Source organism: Mytilus californianus, unplaced genomic scaffold, assembly GCF_021869535.1.
Source record: "Mytilus californianus isolate M0D057914Y unplaced genomic scaffold, xbMytCali1.0.p SCAF_6, whole genome shotgun sequence".
Lineage (NCBI taxonomy): Eukaryota > Metazoa > Mollusca > Bivalvia > Mytilida > Mytilidae > Mytilus > Mytilus californianus.
Window position 1 is genome coordinate 96,393,232 of NW_026262712.1, and position 26,326 is coordinate 96,419,557.

General features: G+C 31.9%; 1 protein-coding gene across 1 annotated transcript in view; it reads left to right on the forward strand.

Moving 5' to 3' along the window:
• The first annotated feature begins 396 nt into the window (after window positions 1-396).
• LOC127704619 (uncharacterized) overlaps window positions 397-26,326 on the forward strand; it is a 47,093-nt gene continuing 21,163 nt past the window's right edge. Inside the window, exons 1-21 of the mRNA XM_052208737.1 lie at window positions 397-507; window positions 934-1,152; window positions 4,477-4,633; window positions 5,034-5,314; window positions 5,673-5,870; window positions 6,131-6,260; window positions 6,508-6,542; window positions 7,158-7,296; window positions 7,760-7,986; window positions 8,540-8,698; window positions 11,468-11,663; window positions 11,927-12,181; window positions 12,490-12,710; window positions 13,590-13,695; window positions 14,382-14,498; window positions 15,131-15,266; window positions 15,848-16,028; window positions 17,686-17,962; window positions 24,688-24,874; window positions 25,368-25,579; window positions 26,094-26,326. Coding sequence (XP_052064697.1) covers window positions 940-1,152; window positions 4,477-4,633; window positions 5,034-5,314; window positions 5,673-5,870; window positions 6,131-6,260; window positions 6,508-6,542; window positions 7,158-7,296; window positions 7,760-7,986; window positions 8,540-8,698; window positions 11,468-11,663; window positions 11,927-12,181; window positions 12,490-12,710; window positions 13,590-13,695; window positions 14,382-14,498; window positions 15,131-15,266; window positions 15,848-16,028; window positions 17,686-17,962; window positions 24,688-24,874; window positions 25,368-25,579; window positions 26,094-26,326 — 3,660 coding nt within the window. The 5' untranslated portion in view covers window positions 397-507; window positions 934-939. The remainder of the gene's footprint in view (window positions 508-933; window positions 1,153-4,476; window positions 4,634-5,033; window positions 5,315-5,672; window positions 5,871-6,130; window positions 6,261-6,507; window positions 6,543-7,157; window positions 7,297-7,759; window positions 7,987-8,539; window positions 8,699-11,467; window positions 11,664-11,926; window positions 12,182-12,489; window positions 12,711-13,589; window positions 13,696-14,381; window positions 14,499-15,130; window positions 15,267-15,847; window positions 16,029-17,685; window positions 17,963-24,687; window positions 24,875-25,367; window positions 25,580-26,093) is intronic.

The window sequence follows — 26,326 nt, forward strand, 5'->3', positions numbered from 1 at the left end:
TGAAGACTTAACAATAGGAAAAAGCACACTTTATCAAATGATTAATAAAAAGAATACTGTACACTTTTAGTGTAGATATAAATAAAAAGGCTAACACGAATTACTATTTTGTTTGGGCTGAACCACAGATGACGCCAATCAGCAACAACATAATCCTCTGAGAAAAAACGTTCGAAGCATAACAACAAGGAGCTACACAAAATATAGCTGTTTTAGGCACATGCTTTGATTTAGTGAGCCAGTCATTGTGCGTATAAACTTCTCACTTTGACTAGACCATTTGCATTATACATAACACACAATGAATAATAATAATAAGCAAATTTGCGAAATTTAAAACATGTGCAAATTAACTCTGCTAATTGAAATCAGATTTTTTTCAGAGTGTCAAACCTAGAAAATTTAACCATTTTGCCACAAGGGAAACCGGTATCAAAGAATGCAGTTCAGTTTTGTGGCATCAAAAATAACCTTCATATACTTGCTGTCGTATCCAAGGAAGTTCAGGTATTGATATGTTTGTCTATCTATATGTTAACTTTATAATTTCAAAATTAAAGCAACATTATAGACTAAACAAAGTATAGCTAAACTTATTTGACTGTAATTTTTCAAAGGACACTTCAGATCTCGTTAGTTTAGGTACATAAATATGCATGTAAAACGAGTCCAGAAACAAAGCAGACCAAGAAAGGCATCTTCTCATATTTATTCATCATATTACATCTTAACTTTATATTTTCTAAAAATAAAACAGAAAATAAGGGCTATAAACAAATACATTGTTTTTGCTACTAGTATAACAAGATAACCCCGATCATTTATAAGTTCCTTTTTTGGTGCAAGCTCGTGTTTTGAAGCTGTAGTTTTATTTACCTTATTAAGTCATGTCTGTTTTGTCAAAAAACAAATATTGTCTTTTTGTTACATAAGTTCAAAATGTCTTGGAAACCGGCCATTGGTGCCAACTTGATTCACGATTATGAAGTTGGATTGTCATCTACAGCAAGCAGCAATGCTCCAGATATAGTTTCATTTCGAGCAACAAAACATCATACTCACTTCCGACTTAATCACCCAGATGTCCCGGATGGAAAGGAGTTTTATATTATAATCAAATCTATCAGTAAAGCAGGAGTTGAAGGAATACAGGTAAGTCGTTTGTTGGAATATGGCAGACTTGAAAGCAAAATATCGTTTGACCAGATTTATTTGCATACTTATTTCCCTACTGTTTAAAACATCTACCGTCTAAAACATCATACATCATATATCTAAATACACAAACGCACTATAAATCCCATACGATAAAACTATTATTCAAAATAGTAATTAAACATTGTTTTTGCAATGTCATAGTCTGTTTTTATTGGCTTATGTTATTTGTCAGAATCTTGTCCTTTTTTTCATCAAATATATCAGTCGTCATATGATATATGTTACCTTAAAATACCTCGGAAAAATTTGCCAAAAAATCCAAACCTTACAAGCAGAAAAACACCCATATCTGGAACGATGAGATAGCACTTGCACTAAGAAAGCCTTATTTGGATGGAAAAGGGATGGTAAACCAAAATCTGGTAAAAGTACAACTCGTAGAAAAAACACTAGATCTGAACTACGTAAAGCAAGGCGGAAAAAAATTGCTAGACAGAGGGACGATAAGTATGCTGAAATTATGAATACTCGGTCCAGTGACACTAAATCATTTTATAAATTAATAAATGTACAGCGGAAGCAAGGAAAGTCGTCTTTAACTGAACTTACTGTACAAGGAAAAGTATTTGACAACTCTGCAGAAGAAATTATAAAGGGGTGGAATGAACACTTTGCAAATTTGGCTACACCTACTGCTACTCCTGAGGATGACTATGCCAACAGGGAGGCAGACATTGATGTTATCATGGAATCCTGTCTTGATGACTCAATTCCAATTTCTTTCTCAACCTTAGAAGTCCAGAATGCCATTAACAAGTTAAATAAAAATAAAGCTCCTGACATTTATGGAATTACAGCTGAACATTTCATCCATGGAGGACCAGACCTGGTAGGTGCATTGACAAAATTAACTAACATCATCTGTATATCATGTGCTATCCCAGATTACATCAAGATGGGAATTTTATCATCAATTTCCAAGTTTACCTACAGATCCTTAAAACTACAGAGGAATTACAGTTCTTCCTGTAATTGGCAAAATCCTAGAAGTACTCCTTAAGGAACACCTATGGCAAATTATTGCAGCCATCCAAAATCAGTTTCAGAGAGGATTCAGGTCTAGAATATCACCATTATTTTGCGCTCTCCTACTCAATGAAGTGATTATCGATGCAGTATACAGGAAACCACCTTTATATGTAGCACTGCTTGATGTAAAATCAACCTTTGACGTCGTACACCACAGTAGTCTATATAGAAAGTTATACTTAGCAGGGATCTCTGTTTCATTATGGCTACTTTTGCATGATCTGAGTGTTGGTGCACAAACTTCAGTTCGATGGGAAAATTTGGTCTCTGAACCCTTCGATATTAAGCAAGGAGTAATGCAGGGTGGAATACTGAGTACAGAATTATACAAACTGTATATCAATGACATTCTTAACCAAGTAGATGACAGTACACTTGGATCCTATATTGGACACATCTACTGTGCTATACTGACTTGCGCAGATGACGTCACACTGGTTGTGAATGACCCCACCAATATGCAAACCCTATTAACAACAGTGGAGAATTACAGTCAACACGAGAAATATTCCTTACAGCCTACAAAATGTAAAATTATCAAAACTGGAAAACCAAAATTAGAGGACAACTTCAATTTCACATTAAATGATACATCTATTCAAAATGTTGAAACCGCTGTACACTTAGGAATTACTCACAGCAGAAACTCTCGGCAAACCATCCCAATAATTATCCAAGAAAACATCAACAAAGCAAGGAGAACAATGTACAGCTTGATGGGGACAGGCTTGCATGGCAAGAACGGCCTTAACCCCGTTGCATGCTTGCAACTATTCCAAGTTTATGTGTTACCAGTCCTCATTTATGGCTTAGAAATACTATTACCAAATTCTACACAATTGGAACCAATTGAAGTATTCTATGGAAAAAGCATCAAACAAATTCTATCTATTCCCAATAACATATCAGACATGGCCGTATATATACTATCAAGTACAATTCCAGGTATCAGTAAAATCCATAAATTAACTTTAGGAATTATTGCTAACATTTCAAGACAAGAGAACTCTATAGATAGACAACTTGCCAAAAGACAAATCCTTATTTCAACAGCCGTAAAAGACAGTTGGTTCACAAAAATCAGATCTTTATTAATTGAATACAGCTTACCATCAATCTTTAACATATTAGATGAACTACCCTCGAAATTAAAATGGAAAATTCTATCAGAAAAGCAATTGACACCTTCTGGGTCGAACATGTTGTTACCATGTCTGTCTACTTTAAGAGTATTTCATTTATTTCAACACCTAATTATAAAACTGGTCATCTACACAATGCTCTGGCAAGTGTCAGACTTCTGAAAAAGACATCCAGCGTCTCCCCATCAAACTTCGACTACTTACTGGAACATATATTCTCTCTGTTAAATACACCATTTATTTCACTCTGAAACCAGAGGTGTGCCTTTGAAAGGCAGGATCTTCACACAAGACAAGATAATGGCAAAATCAAAGTCCAAACGAATGTATAACAACTGTCATATTCCTGACTTGGTACAGGCATTTTCTTATGTAGAAAATGGTGGATTAAACATGGTTTTATAGCTAGGTGAACCTCTCAATTGTATGACAGTTACATAAATTCCATTTTATTGTCAACGATTTGTGAATAAAACAAACAGACATAATAGATAAAAATGTCAAAAATTGGGGTACAGCAGTCAACATTGTGTTATAATCTTAATCACTATAAAAACAAACAAATACAAACATGCGTAATCCTTCTCTAGCTAAGGGGTTAAATTGAAGGTCACATGAATACGGATTCAATGAGGTCGAATTATTTACTTGCATGTGAATAATTTATCATCGATGTTTCTTAGCTTTCTTGACAAAACTGAACCATACTGGCAGCTAAAAGCGAATTATTATTTCACTATTTCACTTTCATTAATAATTGAACAAAAAAAAAAATCATATTTTATTTTTTTTTACATATCTCGTAGCTAGTGCCCCTTTAACATTTGTTTAAATGTAAATTTTTGAGTATATTTATTTTAATTTTGGGTTTTTTTTGGCGTACGCTTTGTGGTTGTACAAATGGAACCCCTGTACTATTATTACATTTTAAACAACTATAATAATGATATATGCTTATATTTCTATGAATATATAGTAAGGAAGGCACCAACCACAACTGGTTCTTCTTACCTAACGATTATAAAAAATGCTCATTTAACTATGTCAAATCTAAGTCAGAACAGTAAATGGTTTGTATATATTTTAGAGTATTGGGCCATTTATTGTTGATACAACAAAGCCACGGTTTTCTGGCTCTTATATACACGTTTACTTGACAAACGATGTTTTAATTGCAAATTGGACAGCAGACGCTTTCGAGGACCCAGACGACCCGTATCCAATGTATTTCAAGTATGCCGTTGGTAAGTTAAACACAGATTTATGCTGTTTAATCAAAGCTAAGTTAAAGTTAAATGTTAATTGAAATTTTGGTATTTCAAATGACTACCATTTTATCCTTATATTATTAAATAAAGAAAAAGGAAGGACATGCCTAGATGGCAATCAAACTCATAAGACAAATAAATACATGCAGGACCATGACCACATTAGACAAGACTAACAGCTAAATATCAGGTAATAAAACACCACATAGAAAAAAGTGAATATTTATTTAATTACATGCAAATTGCTCCTTTTTGTCATTCAAGTTTCCTGCATACCTAAATATAGAACTTTGGTAATATTTGTATTGATATGTCAGCACTTTTATTTGTAATATGTAAGTACTTTGCTGATATAATAGCTACTTACATTTCAAAGGACATAGACCAAACATGTACGACATCCAATCTTTTCAAAATTTACAATTTGGTGGACCATGTACACGAACTGTACCAGCCACGTGCACAGCCTTATCTGTTTCACACCTGAAATGGTCACTTCATGGTCACCATGACTACTACTTTACCATCAAAGCTACAAATCTGGCAGGTCTATGCGTTATTCAGACATCCACTAGATACACCCATGATGTTCAGTTACCTGCTGAAGGAATAGTTATGGATGTTATAACCACATCAAATCTTCCAAATCAGGCCAAGGTATAATATATGTCGAGAAAATTTATAAACATTTGTAATGAATTACTTGTTTTGTTGTTCTGAAGATTAGTGTTAAACATGTTAAAGACACCTGCTAATATTTCAAACATCATAATTTTTAATATATGAGTTCTGTTTAAATGGTCCTTTCTGTACAGATGAGTTATAATGATTATCAATTAATGTTATGTATCTTGTATAAAAAGGTTACAATTTAATTAATAAAAGAACATACATTTACTGCTATCATAGTTTTTGTCTTCAAATATGTATTAAACATCGAATTTAATACAATGTTTCTACACAATTTGAAAGTGTCTAGTCTAATTATTATGTGCATATATCTTTTGAATTAAAGGATATCGAAGACAGAGATTTTACACCAGAAAGATCATCATTGGCAGTGAGATGGTCTGGTTTTATACATCCTCACCAACATGTTAATTACAGTGCTTGCATTGGAACAGTTCCCAGAACTTGTGATATCTCACTAATGAAAACGTTGGAGACTAACAATAGTTACACCTTTAAAGGTCTTAATCTTCAGCCGTTTCAGGTACAAGTAGTGCCTATATGTTGTGAGATGTTTTACCAACTTCACTGTTAAAATTTTATTGATAAGAAGAGGGATAATTATTATTTATCAATGGTTTATTTAAAGTATTTTAACTTTAAAAAGGGTGAAAACACGTTCTTGGTAAAAAGTAAATAAGTCTATGAAAGGATTTTTCTTTCAATGATGGAAATCTCATAGATGTGGATACATACAATTTGGTTTCATGTTTTCAAGTTTTATGCGTTGTTTACGTCTTGTAGATGTACTATGTGACTCTTGAAGCAGGTACAACAGCCGGTAGTGTAAAAGTCAGTTCAGATGGTATAAGAGTCTTAGATATCCACACAAATTTGACAGGCATTGTTATAAGAGATGGCAACAATTGTTCGGGTAATCTTTATTTTAATGAGTACCAGATAAATTAGAGGGATACAAAAATGTAAAAAAAAAAAATGTAAAACGACAACAATTGGGTTAAATTAGAAATCAACTTTTCAATTTTCTTACATTTTTTTCCAAAGTTAAAAAGGTTTACCTAATTTAATGTCTCATATATGGTATTAATGTTCATAATATAATAATATGATATTAACCTATATTTCCTATTCTTAAAAAATATTCTTCACGTTTATTATAGTGGCCCCAGACTTGAAGCTGAGTCACCATAGCAAGGTATGTTCTCAAACTGTTTCAATGAGTTATGAATTAAGGTTATTATATACGTTATAAGACAGGCTTCTTCCTTGTTTACTCATTCATAAGCATATCATAATAACAGAATAAAACCAGCTACAATTCAATACTTACCAATCAGATTTTCAGGGGGCCGATCTCAATCAGAAACATCGTCAGTATTTGTCTTTAATATTTTTACATTTAAAAAAGAATTTTGGGTTGATAGAATATTTTTGAAAGTTCTGTTAATTGCATTCATAACTGTTGGTGCCTATTGGTGATTTAGAGCGTACGATATTGTACAGAAAACTTTCTACTGTTGAAAATCACAAGTTGACCTCTAATTTGTTTTTAATAATAAGTTTCTATCTTTGTGTCAATATCTCAATGAGGTATAACCCCAATTCATATTTATGTATGCACTAAATACGAAAAGATTGCGAGCTTAATCGAGAGATGGCTATCGACCCAAGAGTTTTCACAGAGGAATAATTTACAAATAATGTGTTTATAAAAAAATATTCTCATTGTCATCAGTTAAAAAGATTTTAATGATATTTACTACAGGTTATAAAATTATGTTGTGTTCTATTTATTGTTTTATTTTTAAAGGACACGCGGCCTACTTGTGAGGAGGATGTTGAATTTCAATCTTCAACAACGAGTTTACACGTATATTGGTCGATACCATCAATGTACACAGATTACATAAGAGATGCATTTGTTCAACTTGAAGAACGAGTGTTTGGAGGTTCGTTATTTACCTTATGCATTGTGTAGTAATAATTATTTTTGAACTGTTATATTTCTGTCAAATCCATTTTTGATTTTGATTCTTATCAATAAAAAATGAGAGAATTTATTCAAATAAATCAAAACTATGTGTATAGTAACGGTAACAAATCCATATCGCTCAAAAAGATTTAAGGATATTGTTATAGGTGTATTTACAATAAATTCCGAGACCAATTTTCAAAGCACATAGAACGCATAATATTTATTATAGATAGTTAGAAAAAAAATCTATTTTTCAGAACAACTACCAAATCTAATATTATTTTTCGTTTAAACAACATTACAATTATTTGATAAATATATAATGAATAGAAATACACTTTGTTTCCCTGTAGTCCAGACTGTCTTTAACAAAGTGTTTAACGGAAATATTTTCATCTTGTCTTCTTAGTTCTAAAGGATAATGTTTTCGTTAACAGATATCTGGAAGGAATATAGGGAGTTCCAGTATGTAGGAAAACATCAATATATCACGTTAAGTAATTTAGATTTGGAACCAGGGAAATCCTATAGAGCTGTTGTTAAGTTTTGCGCAGAAGATTTATGTTTTCCACCAGTATATGGCAATGGTATTACTGTCATAGTCAATCCTCCATCTATTGGCAACGTCACTGTTCACCAGGTTGATGAACCAAAACATCACCAGGTAGTTTATAGCACATTTAAAAAGCATGAGACGTTTTCATAGATGTTGGGTATTGTTTTATGCAAAAGATTAAGTTAAACTAGTTAAGTGGCTTTGTGATCATGAAGAACACATTAAAGATTGAAAGTCAAGCACACTTGTAACTTGTATACACTGATAGCACTTATTTTGTTTTTGTTTTTACATGCACTAGTATACAAACTATGAATCAACAGTATAGCACACTAATTTCTTCAGATAATGATCATTTTGTTAAAAAACAAATTTAAATGCTTTGCTGAACCTCTTTTAGTTTTACACTCGACAAATGGATTGATTAGATGACGTTAGCATGACAAATAAGCCAGAGTTATCTTAATTTTGTACACTAAGGCATTCACACAATTACCCTTTCGAAATATTATAATTTCGTAATTTTTCGACAGTACTATCTATGTACTCATTATAGTTTTCTTTATTTCATCAATCCACATTTATTTGATCGACTAACATGCTAATTAATTAAAGAAAAAATAATATATGGCCTATCATCTGAATATTTATTTTCGTATAGCTTTTAGTAACATTTGAGAGGATGTATGACCCTGATATAAAAGACCACGCAGAGGCCCAACGTGTTGTTAATTATTATGAATGGGCATTAGGAGACAATGTTGGTATTCACACAATATGGAATGAGATTGACAACGCTACTGTCGTTGATATGGAGCATGTAAGTTTTTATACCCCCGCTTTAAAAAAGTGGGGGTATACTGTTTTACCTCTGTCTGTCCGTCAGTCCGTCAGTCCGTCCCATGACTATTTTTCGTCGCATCTTTCTCAGGAACTACATAACGAGGGTTTCTGAAATTTGGGTTTCAGGGTTTATATAAGTCAGCTATACCTTGTGATGCGGCGGGGGGTATCTTCAGTGAGCAGTAGCTCCCAGTCTCACTTGTTTGTTTTGTATTTTGTCGTTGATCATTATAGATGAGAGCATGAATGTTTTAGTTTTAGACTAAAGAACACAATTTTGCTATATTATATTTGTATTAAAGTTCTATTGAAAAAGTAGACAATCAAACCTAACAATACTGAAACCAGGTGTTCAACAGCAAAATGGAGAAGAAAGGATAGGGTGTATCGATTGAATGACAAAAAAATGACCTTATTCAAATACAAACCTAAAAGCAACGGAATGGCGCTTTTATTTTTATTATTTGCCTGAAAAAGATAGGCAAAAGATACCAACAAACAACAAAGAGATACCAGAATGTGCAAAGTATCAACATTGACGGTACAAATTACAATGCAACAGATACGCGTTACGACAATTAATCTATCTCGAAACCAAGATATTTTATAAAGGTCAAAACCTGATACACACGTTGGAAGAGCTGATAAAACCAACAAGTACCAAATTTTTTGCCAAATCATAGTAAACGGTGAAATATTATTAAAAATACACCGTCATACCATAGTTTAATCAAAATTATTGTTAAGCAAGTTAATTTGATCATGGAAGTATTATATTGACAGGAACTACAACGATTAATTAGCACTTATTTATAACCAGGGTAGCACTGTAGAAAAGATATGGAAACTGTCTTATAAGTACGCTGTCGTGTATTTCTTTTGTGACTATCTGCGATGACGCGGTCATAAATTGACCAGAGATACTTCTTATTAATCACGTGCTTTTTATCCAGACATATTAACATCAATACCTGTTGGAAAACACCTTTACGTATTTCAATCGCGTAGGTTGACATTTATTCATGAACAAATTATTTAAACAAATCGACTGATACATAAAAAATGAAAACAGGCCTAGAATTAATTATTCTACAACGATTCAAAATAGTGAGTGACATTATTTTATTTCTTCGGGGGTTAAGTTAAAACTGTCAAAAGGGCGTGTTCCGGTTAACGCCGGGTCACGAAAATTTTCTTAATAAATATATACACTGTGACGACCCGATTAATGTGTAGAAATTTTCAGTTTTAAATGCGAAAATTAATCGATCAAGGACTTAATATCACAGAAATTCAACATAACAAATATAGTTAAAAAAAGACGCACCTCGTTATTTATAAAAAATAAATAAATATATATAAGTAGGTTTAAATTTTTTTGACATTTGTGAAATTTAAAACGGCTAAAATATTCGTATTTGAACGAATATGCAGCCGGTGTCAGTATTTCTATTTGTCATTTATGAATGTGCCAATCTTGACTTATGATTTGAGCCTTATTTATCAATTTGAGAAAAAAAACCAGACTTATAAAATGTTATGGAATAGGTAAAGTATCTCTGTCCCATAAAATATTTTATCACTATCTGTCCAAATGATACTAGTAAATATTATTGAACAGTTGCAGTATACAAAATTTCAACACATCGGGCTCAGCTGAAACATTCGTATACCAACCAAGGATCTGGATTTAGAGCGAAGGTTGATAATTTCTACATTTATTTCAAATCTCTTTGATCTTTACTTTTTATCAGAACAATTATTTTACAATCGTCTTAAATATGCATGATATGTGTGCCACTGGAGTAAACAGTTATTATATAATCACAACTTGCGATATATATTACATATAGTGCAATTTGTTCCGAAAAATAAATCAATAAACATGTAGCATTTATTCAATTAATATGGTACAAATATAATGGATAAATGATATCTCACACAAATCCATCAATCTATCAATCGGCACACATATGCAGATGTAGGGTAACGGAATCTGCCGAGGTTTACCGATGGCTGTTTCCGAAGAATTTACCACAACTTTCGATTTCTTCGTTCATTTCCGTAATCGCGAAAGCAACCGAGAATGACGATATTGTATGGCACCACACGCTGGTGTGTAAATAACGTGCCATGTTTCAAGTTAACTAACATGTCATTAAATTGCGCGCGGCATCGCAGATGGAACGTTTGAAATTGGGTCGTAGTAGTTCCTGTCAATATAATACTTCCATGATTTGATGATGCAGATGTAATGCGTCTTTTGTCAAAAACACAATTTGGAACGATAGTATCTATTCACATATACATTGGAATTTTAAGAAGACACTGCTTTCATTAGAGTACATGTATTCATGATAAAGAAATTAAATTCTTGAAAGCATAACATTTGTAGTCCGATTTTTTTTCATAAAGCACTCACGACTTAAAACAGAGTGCTATTATATTGTTATCATTTATTATTTTTATAAACAAGAAACACACCTCATAAAACTGATCACTGAGTTACATTCATATATAATTTGCTTATAGCAGTAAAGTAATACATAATTGTATGAGCATAATGCATATCACGTTTTGAATACTTACTATACCAAGTTGATTGTAAATTGCAAATTTTCTAGATTACCCTTCATTTGTTAAGCAATTGCATAAAGATATAATACTCCTTGAGTAAAAACTTGAAAACACCTATAGAATGTTTTTATTTAAAAAAATGTTCACTTAGTAATTGCATAATTTTCAGATACTATTCACTGTACCTTTGAACAATAGTTTGGATTTTTCAAAATGTCGTAAGATATTCATCAGGGGTTACAATAAGGCTGGCATTTGGTCTACGATTTCCACGGAGATTAAAACATGCAAAGTCAATGAGGGTGATTCTCTAATTGTATCAAATGTTGTAATTGATGCTATTGGAATACAAGAGACTACAATGGGTATGTTATGTTATTTTAACCTTACAATTGTAATTTGTTGAAATAAGTCCTTTGAAGTAGACACCAATCCAGTAATAAAATAAAGGTTCATTACAAAACACTGGTTAAAGGAAGTCATGCATGAAATGTACCTTTTTTTAAATGATACACATACATGTAATAATCTATTTGCTCGTATGTTTCATGTATTAAACTTACATTTGGATAAGTAATGTTAATCTGATAAACATATGCTCACTATGATAAAACTTTTATTTAATTAGATGGAACAAAACGTGATGGATACGGACATGACATTTATCTCGAAGTGAATGGCAGATGGGACGAGTCTGATGTTGATTATACACCGTATAAAAATATTATATCAGGAACGTGGCCATTATTACGTCACAAGAACTACACATGGGCTGTCATCGACTCTGAAAATTTAGATATCACAAGTTACTATAAAGATGATGCAAAGCTAAAATTGAAGGATCCCTGTTCACATCCTGATTCTATTAAATGCGGATTTACAGGTGAACTCCTTCATTCATTTTGTGTCTGGTAGAAAGATGTCTCAATGTCCATCTAACCCCATAATCTTCTTTTTATATATAATATAAGCTTTATATAGTTATTGTGTATGTTGCTATTGTCATAAAGTAAAATATAAGAGGTTTATAATGAAACAATTTAATGGTTTTTCACTTGAGTTTTATCTAAAACTTATCTGGAAATGAAAAGAATGTTTAAAAAATATACCCTCTCTCTAGCTGTTGAAAACAAGTTTTGAGTCAGAATATTGTCAACATTTTTGACATTATGATTTCTTTATTTATTTTAGACAAAGAATACGTTAACGTTATATTCGATATAAATGAAGAATTAGAACATGGAAAACGATACATAATTTGTATCCATGCACCAAAGAAAGAGATACAATATGAGAAGTGGACAGAGGTTTTAGAAGAAACGAATACTTGCAGTGATGGGGTCACGGTTGATTTAACACCACCTACACCTGGTCAAGTGTGGATTGGTATTGATCCCGATAGGAAATATCAAGTAAGAATTTATTGACATCGTAGCATTGCATTATAATTGAAAAAAGTAAAATAACAAAAATACAGAACTCCAAGTAAAAATTCAAATCGGAAAGTCCCTTATCAAATGGCCAAATCAAAAGCTCAAACACATCAAAGTTGAAACGAATAGAAAAAAACTGTCATATTCCTGACTTGGTACAGGCATTTCCTTATGTAGAAAATAGTGGATTAAACCTGGTTTTATAGCTAGCTAAACCTCTCAATTGAGTTATTTTGGAATAAATGAAAAAAATAAAGAGGTAGACGAATGACAGGCAAATACTACGAACCAAGAGAAAGACAACCAAAAGTAAAAAAATCATTCGAGAGTAACTGAATATTGAGTAGGACTATGACAGTAAATGGGTTTAGATTAATTCAGGTGCAGCAGAAGGGTAAGTACTTTCTAGTCAACTTATTATGACAGCTATTGCGTTAATCAGCGGAATTAGTATAATTGATAAAAACAGACAATTTATTTACTGCAGTTTTTTGTAGGGTTTGTGTTGCTAAGTCGTTAGTTTTCTACGTTGTGTTTTGTATACTGTTGTTTGTGTTTTTGTCGTTTTTCGTTTTTTAGACATGTCGTTATCAGTTTGTTTGATTTATGCGTTTGATTATCCCTTTGGTATCTTTCGCTTCTCTTTGATTGGAGCATTCATATAGAGTGAACTGATTGTGTGGTAGTTTTAAATCAAGTATTCGTGTATACAATTTACAATGTATATCCTGGTTATCAATGTGTTTTTATGTCAAGTCATTATTTGGATGTTTTCAAAGTACCCATGGATCGTTCATAACAGTATTGCTGATAACATGTAAATATATCTGTGTACTAAATTTTGTTTTCCATTAACAGTCATCGTCGTCAGATATTTTCGTCAGCTGGGATACCTTTACCGATGTGGAAGAATATAAGAAAACTGTGCATAGTTCGGGAATTAAAGAATATCAAGTTGGAATCGGTAAGAATACAAAAATTCATGAAATTCACAAATCATCTCCGTTATAGAAGCAGTATTAATTTAGCTCTATAGATTAAACGAAAGACAATTGGAATTAAACGCAGATACATTTTCCCCTGATTTCAACAATTAAATTTTTCTTCTCTTTCATATAAGGTAGCTTGGGTCTCTCAATGTTCGACAATAGATTTTTCTTAAACTTTTGTAAAAGACTTCTGGGTCAATGCTCTTTTAAATTCCAATATAAAAACTAGGGGTAACTTTATTTTTTCGTTAAAATACATCGAATTCAACGAATTGATGAAACATAAAACGATAGAATTGGCTAAAATTGAATGCGAGAATTGCTTTTCATAGAAATAGGGGTCACAAACCTTATTTTCTTGAAAAATGAAAAAAAAAACGCAAATTGTCCTATCAAATTCTGTATAATTATCTGAAAATTTTAAATACACTTTACGACACTTAATTTTTGATAGTTTAATCTTTAAATTTCAATTTTTAGATATTTTTGAGGTATATTAAATGTTACAAGGTAAAATATTTTTAAAACAAAAAAGTATTTTTGCAACATGCACAGAAGGGATGCTCAGAAAAAGATACCCTAATACCTTAATGCTTAAGCTGTAGTTATAAGTTTGTTTTTCCTTTAAACTATGGAAGTTATTGTATAAAACTAATTCCAGGATCAACGAAAGGAGGAACTGATGTATTTCCATATACAACTGTCGGTCTTATAAACCATTACACAATACATGATGTACGGCTACAGAATGGACATGAGTATTATGCCACAGTTAAAGGTATCACTGACTTCTAAGCTGTATTCAACAGAAGATCAGATTATGATAGAATGTATTCAACCGCGGAGGTAGTTACAGTGGCCGCCTTTTTGGTAACCTGTATATTTCAATCTGTCCCAATTTATATTGTTTTTTTTAGAAATAATAAAATAGCAATAGGCAGTTCGTTTTAAAAAAACTTCTATCTGCAAGTATTGCGATACATGACTATTATAAATACTTTGTTTTCTTGAAAGAAATTAAGGTCAAAACGTTGTATCAAAAATAATCAACAAACAAGCGTCTATACAACATGTTCAGCTTTAATTTGCCCAAAGTCTTAAAACGATGTGAAAAGATCTATCATAGAATAAAAAAGATATGCAAATAACACTAAATTATCCAACCCCCTCAACCCAATAGAATATAGATAAAACAAGCAACAACTATGACATCAATAAAGAAACCACCTGACATGAAACGGGCATATTCAGATATGGCGAGGTTTAGAAGTTTGTTTTCGCCATCGAACGGTCATCAGGAGATGACCTATCTTTTTTATTTATATTTCAATTGCCACTTGGGAACACATAAATGTTCTTTAAATACAATTACACGATTATAATATACATGTAGTTTCCTTTGTATTTCAGCACTAGACTTTGCAACTAGAAGTGCAATAGCAGATTCACATCCAGTGAAAATTGACGCCACACCGCCAGAAAAGTCTGACCAACCAATAACTATTGAAGGGCGCCATTTGTCTGATATGAGTGAAATCAATACTTGGTATATAAATTTCTACAACTCATATCACGGTTTGAGTAACTTTCAAGTCGTAAATGCACTAAGCATGACAAATTGTGAATATCTACACAAAAGACTACAAAGCACAATATTTGATCAATATCTATAAAGTTATGACTTCAATCAAAGTCAAATAATAAAAATGATTTATGGAACAATACCAAAACGATTCAGCCTTATAAATGATATTGTCGTAACAGAAGGAGAGTGAAATATCCTTTTCGAAAATTCTTGCATATGAAATCGCACTTCCGAATTAGTGATAAACATTAGCGAAATTGTGATCAATGCACTGTTTTATAGTTTTGGTCAGAAAATGTCTACGTCCATTGACATCCAAGACGTCACTGCACAAACTACTAATCAAACATTCACTTGTAATCCATTAATTTTATATTAGAAGAGAGATGTATCTAGACAGGGTTTTTTCTAAATATTTGTAGAAAATGTTAATATGCAAGTGAAGGTGTGTGATTCATAGCCGTTTAACCTATATCTTTTGCTTTTCATTTCATTCTCAAACTAATGTAATGTTTCAATCTCAAATAATTTTTACGTTGCAGTTGGAGAGATGTATTTTTAGATAAAGATAGTGGAATTGATCATTACCTATGGTCAGTAGGATCTCATCCTGGACACGACGATATTATCCCATTTACAAAGACTACATTAGATTGTGGAGTATCAGCTGAAGATACAAAAATTGATATCCATGAAGGTCATGCCTACTTTATCACCGTTAAGGTAAATTGTATTATAATTCCGTTGTACAATAAAGTTATATTTTATTATGCGTATAGTTTACTTTGCTATATAATTACGATCTTTTACATCCTTAAACATTACAAACCACGGGTTCAAACTATCCTAGTAACCGTCAATGAGGTTAATTCAATAAATTATAATTCAAACATGCTGACGAAAATTCAATCACCCTCAGTTTCTGGTGGGGTTCGTGTTGCTCAGTCTTTAGTTTTCTATGTTGTGTTTTATGTACTGTTGTTTGTCTGTTTGTCCATTTTTCTTTTTTTTGCCATGGCGTTGTCAGTTTATTTTCGACTTATGAGTTTGAATGTCCCTTTGGTATCTTTCGCCTCTCTTTCATGTAAAGAGTAAAGAGTAAATAGCAAATTATGATTTATGATACACGTTGCTTTAAATCGAAAGATTCAACTGTACTTAATATAGAAGACTAATATAAAAAAAATCTTACTAAAAACATAATTTTATAAAAAAAAAATGAAACAACACGTTATAAATTTAATGCGCCCGAAGCGCTTTTCTGGATTTACCTTCATCAGGAACGCTCAAAGCCGAATATGTGAAAGCCAAGGATGTACAAGAACCACAACAGTCGAAGAGCTATATGACCAAAAAACGTTGAAATTAATTTCCTATCTAGAATAGTGATTATTGTTCCTAACAACCATCCAACATTGCCACAGGTAAAATCATAAATAAAAGAAATGATGAATTCGCCATGAAAAATCTATATATCTTATATATAGAAAAGAAGATGTGGTATAAGTGCCAATGAGAAAACTCTCCATCCACTTCACAATGTATAAAAAGTAAATAATTATAGGTCAAAGTACGGTCTTCAACACGGAACCTTGGCTCACACCGAACAGCAAGCTATAAAGGGCACCAAAATGACTAGTGTTGTCAACTAAAATATAGGATGCGTTTATCTGTTTTCATCTCAACACGGAAAACTAAGAGTCAATAACTCACAGTAAAAGGATTTATTAAAATGTTAACCAAACATAATATTATGGACCCTTTTCAGACTTATGTTTGATGATACACACTTCTAACACGTGATTAAAATAGAACTAAATAGGACCACAAATTAATATAAGAAGTTCCGAGTAAACCTACGACAATTTAAATTACCACAACAAACCACGAAAAATATGATAACGATTACGTAATCGCCGTGGCCGTTGCTTAAATTTAGTTTATAATGCCTTAACCAATGAAATACTGAACTTACCACACGCTTTTAAACTGGCTCGGTATGTTGGTGTTTATGATTAATTTTTATAATTAAAATATTTTAGAATCTCAGAACTTTGTGTTTTAAATTCTTGTTTAGTAAACATTTACTTATTAAACAGGTTTCGAAAATAGTTTGTTAGTTTGTCTTTTTTGTTATTTGGGTACTAGTATACCAAAATATATTGAAGCGACCTTATGATAGATGATCTAAACATTGTCAAAAAGTTTCTGGAAGAAACACTTGAAATTAAGATTTTGATTATATATGGAATCAGTCAGTTAAGCATGATATTCATTAAAAGATGTAGAGGTCTTTTGATGTGACCAAAACCCATACGGAACTTTCTCTCAGAAATATTTTTTTACGTGATACTGACTTTATAATTTGTGTTAATGCTAGGCTATAAATAGAGCAAACCTTATCAGCACAGCGTCGTCCTGGGCTTACATATACGATATGTCACCACCAATTGCTGGTCATGTCTACGATGGTAGTCAAGAAACTGCTGCGTCTTATATGAAAGACAGAGATTACCAAACAGATGTGAAGACACTGTCTGCCTACTGGGAAGGTTTTCACGATCCACATTCTACCATTAAGGCATATTATGTCAGCATAGGGACCTGTCCAGAATGTGAAGACTTATTAGTCAACCAGGATATTGGAATAACTTATAGTAAGTTTATATTTTTACGACAAACATTATATAAGTAGGTATGACACATGACGCCATTTTGTCATCGTACATTGGTGGTCATGAAATAAAATCGAATTTTCAAATTTCCCTGCAGAAAAGGTTGTATTGAAAAAGAAATTGAAAATAACATTTTGTAAACAACTGTAACCCACTGATTAGTTCTGCCAAATTTCGTTGCAAAAGAAGTTTTTTACATATTTTCCTGTTTATCTGAAAAGGTCCGATCAGCGAGTATTGAATTTCTTCCCGACGTCACGGTCAAAAATTTGCGTTTGTTGATAAAAAGGGTGAATTTCATGGCTTCGCCGGTAAATGAGCCAGTCGCCATTTGCATATAATCTATGGTCCATTTAAAAGCGGCAGTTTCGTATTTTGAGATGATATATTTTTCTTTGAAGAAAATTTATGTTTTACGGTAAAAAAATATATTTAAAGTCTTAATTTGAGTTTTACAAATGGTTCCCAATTAGTTTAATATTTGAAAAATGTATCATTAGAAAGCTGAGAATTTTTTCTTCAAAATACAGTTGAAAGTTCGAAACTAACGAAATTGGCTCTTTTGCCGGTCATGACCTTTGTACTCTTCCGTTACTAACGACGCCACAAAAGTAAACGTTACGTCAAACGTCAAAAATTTTCAGAAAAAAAATGGAACGTCAACAATTAATGGACTTGAGTGACTGGAATGAGGAATTTTTACATGATTTGATCAACAAAAAGATAAAAGCAGGTAAGATTATATATTTTCATGTAAGAAATGATAATAAATATTGAAAAAAGAGAGAATTGGATGGTCTCATGTCTGATAAATGAGACCTGCCCCCCCATTCTTTCTCCTTTTTTTTTTTTTTTTTTTTTTGCAAATATATTCCTCCCTTCTGGCCTGGGTGAAATAGGGAGGGGGTGAAACTAAAATTGTCTATTGTAGGGGAAGTGCTGCTCAAATTTTTCCCAGGTCTGGACTTAGTTTTTTTCCCAGGTTTATTGAGGGGGGGGGGGCAGCAGGAAAGAGGGATAAAACTTCTGAGACAAACAGTTTATTTTTTCGTCGTCATTCATAGCCTTATTTATTTTTTTCTCTCTGTAGAGATACAATTTTGGGGAATTAATGATATTATTAATATCTTAATACATTATTGAATGGAAGAAAAAACCCTGTTTATAAATTCTGAATATATAAATCTTAGAAGTCATTTGGATCTTATTTAATAGATGGGTCTAAAATTGTACTAATAAAACAATGCAATACAGGTAACTGCTGTTTTGTTTTAGCATCTTCTGATGATTTAGTTAATACTTGTTATATAAATGTACTTTCTATTGTAGGAATACAGTCAATCACAAATGTACAATATGCCCTACTTTTCATGATGGTGCAGGAAATGGAGTGTCCTATATATGCAACCCTTGAAGATGTTTTACGTTATGCCATGCCTGCTGTTACAGTACCAAAAAAATGGGCCAATGTCACCAGAAGTGTAATGAACAATGTGAATAAAAACATAAATTTAAAGAATATTGTTTATCAGTTAACTCCTCAAGAAAAGCCTACAACTATTAATAATGAAAGTATAGGAAATGTATGTGATGCATTAGGTATACGCCGGTCAACTCTGCTCCATCCACCGGAAAATTTATCAAGTACTCTTTTAACTGTGAAAGCTTTCCATGAAATCTGTCTTTTCAAAAACCGGTATTCCTATACATGGTCAGATGTGGCTGAATGGACCAACAATATGTTGCCAGAAGGCATGCTTGTGAACAAACATAAAGTTCTATATTTATACAAGAAAATTAATGACAATTTTCAAAGTTACATGAAAAATAGACAAAATGAAGATCTTGACACTTTTAAATCATCCAAATTCTTTAAGTTTCTTAATAGTACTTTACAACCAAAATTACAAACAGATATGCAGAAAAATGATAGATCATTAAAAAGGCAGTGTTTAAAACTTGTAGCAAATCAGAGAGAAGTTTTGACTGAAAATCAAGAGTTGTGTTTTGAAAATGAAGTGTTAAAAGAACAAATTGTTGAACAAAAGAAAAACATCAGGAATAATGAATCTGAATCAGTGAAAAGAAACCAGGAACTTAGAAAACTAAGGTTGACAAAGGAGGCAAATGTAAACTTAAAAGAAGAAAATAAATCTTTAAAAGAAAATTTAACTTCTTTGAAAAAGGAAAATTTTTGTAAGAGATTAAGGCGAAAACAGAAAAAGCTTGAAAAGAAAGAAAGAAAAATAATAGAGAAGAATAAAGCTTTAAACAGAGAAAACAGTGGTCTAAATGCAAGAATAAGAGCTATTGAAACAGATTTTGCCAAAAAAAAGAATGAAAAAAAAATTAAAATTCACAGATTGTCAAACCGATTATCTCATGCGAAGAAATTTAATATCAAACTCAAACAGAAATTACACAGCCAAAATGTTGATTTAGAAAATAAAAAAATTGAAACATTAAATCTAAAGAGAGAGTTAAGTGTTGCAAATGATCAGTTAGATATAATTGAGGCAGAAAATCAAAATAAAAAAGTATCTACAAAGGAAGGTTTCAGATACACTGATAGCATGCGAACATGCATTATGGATCTCCATGGCAGTGATATTTCTGCAAACAAAATTTCTAAAGTTATAAATATTGTAAGCAACAACTTGTTTGACTCTGTACCATCAGATTTGCCATGTAGATCGACAATTTCAAATATATGTGATGAAGGACATGTTTTAGCTAAACATCATGTGAGTGAAACATTGGCTAACTGTCAGCAATTTGACATTTTCTCAGATGGCACCGGTCGTGAAGGAAAAAAAATAATAGATTTAGGAGTACATACAAAAACCGGTACATTATCATTAGGATATAAATCAGTGGCAAGGGAGGATTCAGATACTGTTGCTCAAACAATTAAAGACTCTTTAAATGAGTTTGCTGATCTTCAAAGCATATCTATTAATAAATTATTGTTGCAACTTACAGCTATGATGAGTGATCGTTCAAGCGTGATGAAAAAAACAAATGAAATTATTGATGAATGGAGAAAATTAAAGTTGACAGAAGATTTAAATGAGAACGACATATCAAAACTTAATTTCTTTTATTGCAGTGCACATATACTTTTAGGCTTCCACAATGAAATAACAAAATCACTTAAAGAATTAGCAAAACAAACTCCACCTATTGGAAGAGATTCATTGCCAAAATTTGCTCGTTTCAAACACAATTCTGAGCCATCATCCATCAGATTAATTCGTATGGCTTCAGAAGTTTTAGGTCCAAGGGGTGACGAGAAGAACGGTGCAAGACAGGAGTGGCTTGCTTTTTTAGCTCTAAAACAAAAATCTTCCATGATTATAAATTACAGGGGGAATAGGTTCAGCAATTTGTTTACAGTGCTGTTTCTATTTTGAACCATTCTGAAGACATAATTGACTTTATTTCGAACTATAGAGAAAACCCAAATGATAAATTGCAATCTGTTCTTGCGGACATTAAATGTCCTGATGTTCTCTCCCATGTTTCCGCCATTGCCATAGCATCTATGATTTTAGCTGAACCATTCTGGAATGTAATTAACAGTGATGAACATTACTTAGATCTTTACAAATTTATTATACCTTTACGAGATAGATTGGTTGATTGGAGCTCAAATGATTTCAATGTTTTTGATTTTGATTATGACGAAATTCCTAGTTTGTATGAACAATATCCACATGACATAATTCAACAGGTATTCAACAAGGCAAAGATACATCCTAAAACTAATGACATTCTTAAAATTATATGTTCATCCATGTTGACAATTGTAAAAAGACAACTTAATGACCACCTTGAAAATGGAGTATATGGATCGCTCCCTGATCCAGATCTGAAATCAAGAACATCACATAGCAAGTTAACAAATATACCCGCGGAAAATTTGTTTGGAGATCTAGACTTTTATTTCAAAAGAAAACCAAATGCAACTTTAAGACATCATTCTGCAATAAGTATGCTCAAACGAAATAAAACAATACAATGGCTAAAAACTAAAACTAAAAATTCCAGGAAAGTTTTACTTTTAAAAGCTAGAAAAAGTGCTAAATCTTTAAAGTCAAAAGAAATTGCATATGAAAAGAGTGTTATGGAAGCTAGGAAAACACATTTACAGCAAATAAAGAAGAAAAAACAACAGCTTGAACAAAAGAAAAAGATGGAAATAAACAAAATTGAACTAAATGTGAGGCTAATGGGTGGTATAGTGCGATCTAGGAAGGATGTTGACTGTCTTTTACAATCGTCTAAAACAATCAGATTAAAGAAAGAAAAACTCAGAAATCAGTTACTTTATTGTAAACATTTTATGAATTTAGATGTTGATAAAAAAGACATAATGTGGAAAAACACTGTTAACCAAATGAAAGATGTTTTAACACTAACTTTGAAAATTGACAAACAGAAAGTTTTAGAAAAAAGGATATGGGTTGCAGTATCCTACGAGGATAATTGGTATCCAGGGGAAATTATTGATATGATTGACAATGCATACATTATAAAGTTTTTAAAACGAAAAAGTATGAGAGGAAATACTTTTATTTGGCCAAACAAAGACGATATAGATAGTATTAATGAAAAATTTATAATTTATTCTGATTTTGAAATAATGCCCTCTCCGGGGCTTAGACATTGGCTCATTCCTGACATGGATGAAATTGAAGTATTGCATAAACAATTTGTGGAAAAATACTTTGAAAATTGTTAATCTGTTCTGAAAATGTTTATTTTCAATGTTACATGTAACTGTTAATTGCTATTTTATCTTGTTACTTAAATTATTACATATTCCACTGTTTTATATCATTTTTGGCCAAACCAACCTTTTAAAGATTCACATTACCATGACTGCAGACATATTTGAAATAAACACATTTGGTTGTTTTTCCCTGAAAGGATACACCATATACATTTTAGAAATTACATGGTCTTCCTTAAAAAAAACATTGAAACAAAACAGTAACTTTTTAATTTTAAAGTATGCAATATATTTTGTGGAAAGTTGTAGTTAATTGTTGCCATGGTAATTGACTAATTAAGGATAACAAAACTATCATGTCCTGACCAGTAAATATATCTTTAACATTGATAAAAGAAAAAGCATGCCAAAAAGTCTCAGAAAACAAATGTGTGCAAAGATAATTTGGAAATTGAATATTTAACGGGTTGTACGATGGTTGCTTCAAATTAGATCATTGAAAAAAATGGTTACCATGGTAACAAAACTCAAATTTCCACTTAAGATATTGCAATTTTGACAATGCCAAATGAAAGAGCATGCCAAATTACCCTGGTAGCCAAATTTGTAAGGAGGTAATGCAAATAGTAAAGGAATTACAGCCAATTCAAGAGAAAAAATGCTGGACTCTGTCGTTTCTGCAGTTCGGACACGTTTCCAAGGGTGCTTGAAGACCTATTTGTGGTTTTTATATTTTTGGAAACTTTGGGTTTATGTAACTAGTAAAGACCATACCAGTCTAATATATCCCTAATTAGAAGATTTAGAGATTATTTAGGTTTTGTTAGCAACAAATGTGGAGATAAAAGCCTCTAAAATTAGAGATTTTATCATTTTTGTATCAAATATAGCAAAAGTGGCAGAAAATATCGCTATTTTTTAAATTTGTTTTGGTCATAACTTTTGAACCGCTAAAGGTATCTTCATATTTTAAACACCATTTTCTTTGTTTTTATGAGCTCTGTAAGTTGAAAGCATTTATATTATGGAAGGAATGTGTTAAAAAAATCATGTGTCATACCTAATATAAGTAGATATTTATCAATGTATCCTATAAATGATATTATAAAACGGATGTTTCATTATAGTTACAAAGTTCATTGGACGGCAACAGATGTATTTTTATCAATGTTAGTAAATATAAAACTATAACAAGACCTTGAATAAAAGACATTTGTATAGCTGACATGCTTAAATGGATTTTACAAAAAAAAAACCAATTTAGTTTTCACTCATATGAATGATCAATATACTTGAAAACTTCATATTTAGTAAAAATGTAGGGTTTTCGCATGTTTAGCAGGATAGCGTCAATATGAACCGTTACCTTTACTGGAGATCAAATGAAATTTATGCAGTTTAGATATGACATGTGTCTTGTGCACACACATTTTACTCGATCTACGAATGAAACCATGAACTTGCATGAACAAACCCGTGCTTCGTTATTCCTAATATCTAACAGTTTGTAATCTATTAGGTTATGATAAGAATACGTTCATAGATCTTTCACGTAAAAATAAAACCTAGACTTGACTCCGGAAATATGGGCTCTACACATGTACCTTATCTCAAATCTGACCAATCAAAATGTTGCAGTAAATATTCAAATTTATTGCATACAATGAATTGGAGCTGTTCCAACTGCAAGTTTATTTTTTAATTGTCCTGTGGTAAACATTTTTGCACATGTATGGTCTTAAATTGTGGAACAAATAGCCAACAGTTCTTGTAACTTGAAATGTCATATTGACATGTATCCTGTTGCAATAAATTTAAGTTATAATGCAGATGCCTATGAGACAATAACAACTGAATTTCAAACTAAGAAAAACATAGTCTACTTTATAGTACGCACTTGACTCATTATTTGTAATTGTCAACCTTGGTGAATTTCTCTAGATACTAATGCGATTCTTTTGCTTTTTGTTAGATTACACCTTATGTCATATGCAATTGGGATCAGGCATTCGATACTATACTACTATCACAGCATGTAATACTGCTGACATGTGTACATCTGTGACGTCAGACGGTGTTATTATTGACAACAGCCCACCAACACAAGGAATAGTGCTAGATGGTGTAGATGTGTATGACTTGGAATATCAGTCATTGAGGTGCAAACAGCGTGATTCAAATTTATATTCATCGAAAAACACTTTCGATTTGTAATTAAACGTATTGAGTGAAACCATTTATATTTATTCCTTTGCTTGAATCGTAGTGCATGCATATTCAGGTTAAGGAGAAAGCACACATTATTATATGATATGCCAAAAAGTATTTTCACGGGAAATTGTTACAATGCTGTTATTGTTAACATCACAACAACATAAATAAAAGGCAACTAAGTTCAGCCCTGGGTTTTAATGAAGTTTGTTTTATCAAATTTAACTTTTCTATGTAGCATTTAATGGACAATTGTGTGTCTACAGTCTGTTTTCTAAGCAATGGCGTTCTCTTGTCTTTTTATAGATTTATTATATAATCCTGATGTTTTTAATGTCGTTTTAAAATATCAAAAATGTTCGTATTATCAAAATGTGAGTAAATGCTTAAAGTGGCTTACTACCTCTAAGTTGAGTACAGAAATGTTTTTTTCTGTTATAGGCGTTACATTTCTGCTAGATGGTACGGATTTACGGACCCACAGTCAGGTATAGACAGATTTTCCTGGAGAGCCGGAACGAAGCCAGGTCAAGATGATATTGTCAAATCAACACACTTACCACAGACTGATATTCTAGTTGAACCAGATCTACTACAAAAACTGCCATTAGGACAGCGTATTTATATTACAATAAAAGCTTACAATAAAGCAGGTATTATTGAAATGATAATATCCCATTTGTTTTAGAAATCTATCTGAGCTATCATATCTACATTATTTTGTTTAAATGTTTGCTGTAAGAGTTTGAGTGAAATACAATAGTATTGAAGAATTGGATGTGAAAAACAATCCTTTTATTTTTTATAAAGATTGAAATGAACAACCATACTGTATAATTGCGTTAAAAAGATACAAGGATAAAACCGGGTCTCGAATCATGAGTTTACTACTAATTACAAGGCTTGTGTTTAGCTCCAATATTTCCGAAATTACAAAGTTTTTTTTATAGATCTACAAACTTTTGGTATATACGAAAATCGATTCAGACGTCAATTGTGTTTTTGTATTTATATGTTAAGGTTCTTTTTTATCCTTTGATTTGTATGTTTTTGGATATTAGCGTTCCTAATGAAGGTGAATATAGAACGGGCTTCGATCGCAACAAATTTATAAAGTGATATATTCATTTTGTTGTTTTGTCTGAGTCTGTTGTCTCAAATTTATAGGGTTAACTACAGAGGCTACATCAAACGGGTTCTACATTGACAACTCACCACCATCAATACAGGTTAAACCGTACTTATCGGCAGATGTTGGTTCAATAAAAGATAATTCAGTTGTATTTCGGAGTACTATGAAAATCCAGTGGGAGGTTGAAGACAAAGAATCATTCATACAGCGCCAGTATATATCGATTGCATCACATAAAGGAGGAGCGTTCAATTCATCTTCCACGGAG